The following is a 1,292-nucleotide window of genomic DNA, read 5'->3' on the forward strand; positions in this document are numbered from 1 at the left end:
GAATTTTCATATAGGATGTGTGAAAATTACCAAGGACGATGCGGACTACATAAAGAGAAACAAACAAATTTGGAGATGTAGCAGCTGTTCCTCTACACGTTGCAAAAGTATGGTGAGTGAATCGACAACAGGAAACAAGGACGTGACTCTCCAAGAACTCGCAGGATTCTTGAGGTAATTGCAGGAAATCAGACGTCGATGAAGGAGAATATTAAGAAAATGGAGTTGGAGCTTGGGAAATCAATTGAATCATGTCATCAGGCGATTAATGACATAAATAAGAAGTTTGATGAACAATACAAGCAAATTAGCACATGCCTCATCAACATCGATAAGCTTTCAACAGAAGTAGCTAGCCTCAGGAAAGAAAATGCAGAACTGAAGGAACGCGTCGAGGATATGGAACAATACTCAAGATCGAACATGCTGGAAATAAATGGTATACCCAAAAAACAGGATGAAGATGTAACAGAAATAATTTGTAGAATGAGCGAAGCATTAGGACACAAAATAAAAGCAGATGCAATCGACATTTGTCACAGACTTAAACAACGAAATGAAAACCTACCTCCACCAATCATTGTCAAGTTCGTTCATAGAACAGACAAACAAGTAATATTGAATAAAAGGAAAGTTACGAGGAAGTTTTCTACAAAGCAGCTGGGAGAAACAACGGACCATCCAGTCTATGTGAATGAAAGTCTAGCACCTACGCGAAGAAGGATTTTCACCATGGAGAGAGAGATCTTCAAAAGAGGCGACATCAAATACCTATGGATCAAGGAAGGGAAGATTCTAGCTAGGAAAGAAGACGGCACACCAGTTATTGAACTCAAGAACAGTGAACAAGTGAAAAAGTTGAGCGTGATAAGTGCATCAAAGCAGCCAGGTAACCAAGAAAATAACAGTGTCGTACCGTAAATAAAAATGTCATCAGAGATAAGTAACAGAGAAACACTTATTATTCATCAAAATATACGCAGTCTGCGAAGTAATTTCGATTTATTCTTAGTGCAAAAGGAAATTAGAAAACAACCGCTAATATAGTCTTGACAGAAATATAGATACTAGAGAATGAAATAGACTATCATATAGAGGGCTATTCCATACATGGTAATTTTAATCATAACTACAGAGCAGGAGGAACTTTGGTTATATAAGCAGTGAGATAACGTTCAAAACAAAGACAATAGTTTTATTTCAGCGGACTGTGTACATATATCTTGTTCATATAATAATTTTGAATTTCAGTTGTTGGCTGCTTACAGGTTGCAATCAAACTCACCCAAAAT

The 1,292-nt window shown here is 37.0% G+C and overlaps 1 protein-coding gene across 1 annotated transcript; it reads left to right on the forward strand.

The window, feature by feature from the left end:
- The first annotated feature begins 219 nt into the window (after window positions 1-219).
- LOC120355153 lies at window positions 220-921 on the forward strand. The gene has a single exon (XM_039443475.1). It carries the CDS (start codon window positions 220-222, stop codon window positions 919-921), a length of 702 nt encoding a protein of 233 aa, XP_039299409.1.
- The last annotated feature ends 371 nt before the right edge of the window (window positions 922-1,292 follow it).

The sequence above is a fragment of the Nilaparvata lugens genome, chromosome Y (assembly GCF_014356525.2).
Source record: "Nilaparvata lugens isolate BPH chromosome Y, ASM1435652v1, whole genome shotgun sequence".
Lineage (NCBI taxonomy): Eukaryota > Metazoa > Arthropoda > Insecta > Hemiptera > Delphacidae > Nilaparvata > Nilaparvata lugens.